Here is a 5,854-nt window from a genome sequence, read left to right as displayed (position 1 = left end):
AACTGCCTCTCTCCATCTGTTTTTTTTTTTTTTTTTCTTTTATATAGATCGTAATCCGGTTCTGGATTGGTTAGTCTACCTATTGAAGACACGCTCACAGCCTAGTTTCTTATCTCTAGGAAATAGAGAGGGGCAGTCCTGCCCCAGGTCCGTGAGCTCAGCCCCCTAATGTCAAAACATCATCAAATATTAAAAAAAAAAAAAAGAATAATTAACCCAGAAGTCAAGTCAGACAGAGACCCAGGTTTTTTTGTTTTTTTTTTTAAAGATTTATTTTTATACAAGAACTGGGGTACAGGCCAGAGGTGCGGGAGGGTGAGAGGATTCACCAGAGACAGAGCGGGGAACAGAACAGGTAGACTGACTGAAATACACTGCTAAGAGGAGCAGCAGGAGAGACAGGAGGGGTCTGCTGTGCCATGTGGGAATCTCCCTGGCCGGCTGGGAATCGAACCCACGTTACAGAGGCTGCAAACAGCTTCACAGCGCTACGCTCAACCACTGTGCTACCAGGGAGGCCCAACACAGGTTTGACTCTTAGACTTGCTACTTGACAGCCATGCAAGCTTGCTTTCTCTCAGCCTCAGTTTCTTCCCCTCTAAAATGGAAAAACACAACATCTCAAAATTAAAACCAACTATACTCTTTTAATTTGAAGGCCGGGCCCACCTGGGGAAGGAGATGTTCATATTGCAAATGGGGAAGAAGTACTAAAATCTAGACAAAGAGGGTCCAGGAAACTGAAGGCCTTGTACCTGCAGGTGCTGGACTTTGCATATTCATTTAATCACCTCAAGAGCCCAGGTCTAGCGATTCCCATTTACAGATGAGGGAATTGAGGCTCATGGGTCCCCCAATACACACCCAACTGCATCAGGGGAATTAACCCAAGATCTAGTTCTTCTCAGAAAGTGCTCTGTAATTGTTGAGTCTAAAATATTCCTCACTTCTCACTCCAGGACTGGGGGCCAAATACACCGGAGCAGAGGTTAATAAGCTCACAGGTTGTTCCTTCTCACGGAACAGGTTGGCTTGCTTTGGACACTGAAAAATCCTTATTGTTGAAAATGCAAAATAAACTGTATTCACCTACATACCCTGTGCAGGGTAAATCAGCCCCCTCTGCTATTTGAATGTTATTCAAATAAAGTATTAAAAGCCATCTTGGCAGCTTACATTACCATCTCTGAATGCAAAAAGGAAAAAAATCCAGTGTTTAGAACAGTGGATTTGTTATTTGACTATAAAGAAAGGCATCTTTCTTTAAAATTCAAAATAATGGAAACAGATATGGAAAGCATTGAAGAGGACATTCTAGACTAATCCTGTTGCTGTGCCCCACCTCCAACCCAGCCCACAAGAGCTGAAATCCTTTCCAAAACATCTCTGAAGAGAGGCCTTGAACTCCTTTGCTGACAGGAATAGGTCTTTGGAGGTAGTCAGCTCCATTTAGTTTGAAGGTAGAATAAGTTTTATTAATATCTTAACAATGTAGTAAGAAGACAAACTGTGAGATCTGATGTCCTCTTTCCTCCACTCTGTCCTTCCTCGGAGAGCATAGTTCCCTATTACTTCTATAGCAAAATAACACAATTTACTACCTAAAAGTTCCAGAGGTCTGAAATTCAAAATGGGTTTCACTTGGCTTAGATTAAGGAGTCAGTAGAAATACTACGTTCCTTCTGGAAATTCTAGGGAGAATCTGTTCCTTTGTCTTTGCCATCTCTTAGCAGCCACTGCTAGCCTTGGTTTCTGGCCCTTTCCTCAAACTTCAAAGTCAGCGGTTTAGCATCTTCAGATCGCTCTGCCTCAGACTTGCACCTGTTGCCCTTAGTCACTTGTAATGACTTTTGTGATTAATTGGTTGACCCAGAAGAGCCAGGACAATCTCTCCACTTGCATATCCTAATCACATCTACAAGGAGGTTTTTGCTCATTAAGGTGACATATTCATAGGTTATAGGGATCAGGATACCATCACATTTCGGGGTCACTACTCTGCTCATCACAGAAGTTCAACCCTAGTTTGGAAGGCAAGTTGAAGGGAAATAAGGTGGAACTCCCCCAGGGGAGAGGAGAAGGAGACTGGCCGGGAGGCATAGAAGAAGCTGATGTGACACTTCATGTCCCAGAAACAGGTGGGGCCTCAGATTGGAGGTGCTGCTTGGAAACTCCTCCAGGTGTGAGGCTCCCACCTAAGTCCAAAAAGTCCTAATTCCAAATTTGGCATGGAAGAAATATAGAATCACTTCAAGGGATGCCAGAAATTAGGTATCAGCAGGTGATATATGGAGATAGAGGAATCCAGAAGAGTAACAGGAATCTTTTTCCAAAGTTTCAGTATGAATCCAAATAGTGATAAGGAAGCCCTTTTATGGCTGAAAATATAATAGGATAGATATCATATCAAATATCAAAATGATATGATATTTTATGATAGAAAAAATTTCTGCATGCCGGAAAATAGAAGTGGAGCAAGGTTTTAATTAAGCAATTCCTCATCTTGGTATAAAAATTGTGTCTATTACTGTGGTGTCTATTACTCATTGGTGAGTTTGTGCTAGTAGAATTGCTCCTGAACGAGCAGTTAAGAATCAACCTGAGATGCCTTTTCGCGCTGCCCAGAGAGGGGTCCATACGGCGTTGTTCTGGGTTCCCGTCGTAACTTAAAGGGGAAACTTTCACAATGTCCGGAGCCCTCGATGTCCTGCAAATGAAGGAGGAGGATGTCCTCAAATTCCTTGCAGCAGGAACCCACTTAGGTGGCACCAACCTTGACTTCCAGATGGAACAGTACATCTACAAAAGGAAAAGTGATGGCATCTATATCATAAATTTGAAGAGAACCTGGGAGAAGCTCCTGCTGGCAGCTCGTGCCATTGTTGCCATTGAAAATCCGGCTGATGTCAGTGTCATATCGTCCAGGAACACTGGCCAGCGAGCTGTGCTAAAGTTTGCTGCTGCCACTGGAGCCACTCCTATTGCTGGCCGCTTCACTCCTGGAACCTTCACTAACCAGATCCAGGCAGCTTTCCGGGAGCCAAGACTTTTGGTGGTTACCGATCCCAGGGCTGACCACAAGCCTCTCACAGAGGCATCCTACGTTAACCTGCCTACCATTGCTCTGTGTAACACAGACTCTCCTCTGCGCTATGTGGACATTGCCATCCCCTGCAACAATAAGGGAGCTCACTCAGTGGGTCTCATGTGGTGGATGCTGGCCCGGGAAGTTCTGCGCATGCGTGGCACCATCTCCCGTGAACACCCTTGGGAGGTCATGCCTGATCTCTACTTCTACAGGGATCCTGAAGAGATTGAAAAGGAAGAGCAGGCTGCTGCTGAAAAGGCTGTGACCAAGGAGGAATTTCAGGGCGAATGGACGGCTCCAGCTCCTGAGTTTACTGCTACTCAGCCTGAAGTGGCAGACTGGTCTGAAGGCGTGCAGGTGCCCTCCGTACCTATCCAGCAGTTCCCTACTGAAGACTGGAGCGCCCAGCCTGCCACTGAAGACTGGTCTGCAGCTCCCACTGCTCAAGCCACTGAGTGGGTGGGAACAACCACTGAGTGGTCTTAAGCTGTTCTTCCAGAGACTTGAACAGAAAGTGGAAATAAGGTTAATGGAAAATAAACAGTTTGTAAAAGTTGAAAAAAAAAAAAAAAAAGAATCAACCTGAGATATTTCTTCTACTGAGCTAAGGGTGGAAAGGCCTTCAAGACCCAACTGGAAGCCCACTTTCTCTAAGATCCCTTCCCAACAACTCCACTCAGAAGGACACCTCCCCATAGCATCTACTGACTCCATCTTTTGTTTATTTACTTACTTCCTGGCAGTAGGTGTCTATGCTCTTGTATTATCATCCTCTTCTGTGGGCACACTCCTCCTTCCCAATCTGATTGTAGAAGGCCAGAAGGGCAAATCCAAGAGTTGTGCTTTTGAGTCCTCTTCATGGCCTGGGTCCACAGCTAACATGGTAGGTTCTAGAAATTTAGTCTAGAAATTTAATAAATTTAAGAAATTTAATAAATCTCTAAATCTAGAGATTTATTGACAATGATGATTTCAACAAAGCCCCAAAAGATGGCAGCTAGAAAACATAGTCACCTCAGTGTGGCAGAAAGAAGGCTTATGGGGGCTTGGAATAATTGAGTTGGTCTTTGTGTCTTTTGTCCTGTTTGGAGTTTTCCCAGATTTTCTACTATAGTCTATTCTCATTGCAGCTGCCAGGGTTGTATTTCTAGAGAGCAAAGTGCTTCACTCCTAAAGGCCCATCTTGGCCTGGTTTACACAGTATGACTTTTACTGTCCCTTGAGCCTCACGTTTGAACCACCCTTTTTTCCTTCATCCCCTCCTGTAATTTTAATAAGCTGTCAGGTGTTGTCATGCTGCTAGCTCCAAGCACCATGAGCAGCTCAGGTCTATGAAATAAACAAGAACTGAGTGTATTTGACTATCATTATATTTATATGTAAATCTCTTCACCATAATGAGAGATCCCAGAGGCAGGAACTTGGGTTTTCTGAAGCATTCAGCCAACATTTGTGAATGACAGAGGGGATCTTTGTGTCTCTAATGTTTTGCACAGCACCTAAACACAGCAAGTGCTTCTTAGATGTTCATTAAATAGATAAATAGATGGACTCAGTGGAATTTAAGGAACAGCTACCACTAAATGGTTGGGTTCATTTTGTCATCATTTTTTAAAAATGATATTTGAAAAATATCTGGGTGTACCTGGTATGTTATAATAGAAGCCAGATTTTATTTTCAGTAGTAATAATAATTATTCAGTAGTAATTATTTAACTAAGGAAACTTGAGATATATTGAGTTTTGCCATTCATTTTAATATGAAGTAATAATAGAGGCCTTACTTTAGTCACTGGTGTTAGGGCATCAGTAAAAATGAGGAGAGTGGTTCTCTGCTTTATGCTCCTGCTACTATAGAAATCTGAGGTCAGGTTCTCAGAGTCTGTTGAAGTTTAACTGTCAACAATTGAAGGTGTAGATAGACAGGCATGTGTTTTTGTGTCCTTTTTTTAATCCTATTTTTTTTAAATAATTGCCAAGTATATGCACTAAAAATGCATAGAAAAAAATTGAAGGCTACATTTCCTGGCCCTAAAATATACAGATAACAGGACCCTGCTTCTTTCAGTTAGCTCTACTCTGATCCATGAATAGGAATTGCCATAATTGGGAATAAGGAGCCAACATGGAATAGGTCCACATCCTCATCCTCTTGTAGGACGTTTATTAGCCAAGGTCCCTGGGCCAAAATCAAGCAGAAAAGGAATCTAATGGAAGGATGAGAAGTAGTAGATAATCTGGGGAGAATCTTAATAGACATGACCCAAAGCAGAGTGGGTATCTAGAAGGTAGTTCTAGAGGGACTGCTATCTGTACAAATCAACCAATTTCTGGGTCACTCAGCTCAGGATTCACATTCCCAGAGAGGACATTCCTTCATCCCCCTAGTGCCTAGGGAAAGGTAATGCTGAAGCAGTATATTTAAAAAAATACTCAGTCCTCATTTATCAATTGTGCACTTCTGAATTCGCCTACTTCCCCAAATTCATTTGCAATCACTAAATCAGTGCTGCTGGTGCTCTCGTGCTCATTCAGACATGTACAGGGTGGGGGCACTGTCTTGCCCAGTGTGTGTGTTCCCAGGTGAGGTGAAATGAGGCCATGCTCTGTCTTCTTGTCTCTACAATGATGCTGTGAGTGTGTCCTTTTCCCACACTATTTAGTACCACTAAGCTGTTTTTTTGTTTTTGTTTTTTTGTTTTTTTGCAGTTTTGTACTTTTCATGGTGATTACATTTTTACAATGACCTCTCAAAGACTGTTTAAG

At 42.8% G+C, this 5,854-nt stretch overlaps 1 protein-coding gene across 1 annotated transcript; it reads left to right on the top strand.

Annotated features, from left to right (window-relative positions):
• The first annotated feature begins 2,622 nt into the window (after positions 1–2,622).
• Positions 2,623–3,876, top strand: LOC311172113 (small ribosomal subunit protein uS2). Its single transcript, XM_084235270.1, has one exon. It carries the CDS (start codon positions 2,687–2,689, stop codon positions 3,572–3,574), a length of 888 nt encoding a protein of 295 aa, XP_084091396.1. The 5' UTR covers positions 2,623–2,686; the 3' UTR covers positions 3,575–3,876.
• The last annotated feature ends 1,978 nt before the right edge of the window (positions 3,877–5,854 follow it).

The sequence above is a fragment of the Talpa europaea genome (assembly GCF_964194135.1).
Source record: "Talpa europaea genome assembly, chromosome: 6".
Classification (NCBI taxonomy): domain Eukaryota; kingdom Metazoa; phylum Chordata; class Mammalia; order Eulipotyphla; family Talpidae; genus Talpa; species Talpa europaea.
This window is presented reverse-complemented; position numbering and strand designations above follow the sequence as displayed.

What these genes read in the sequence shown, in the direction of transcription:
- LOC311172113 (XM_084235270.1), top strand. Translation starts at nt 2,687, where the DNA reads ATGTCCGGAGCCCTCGATGTCCTGCAAATGAAGGAGGAGGATGTCCTC.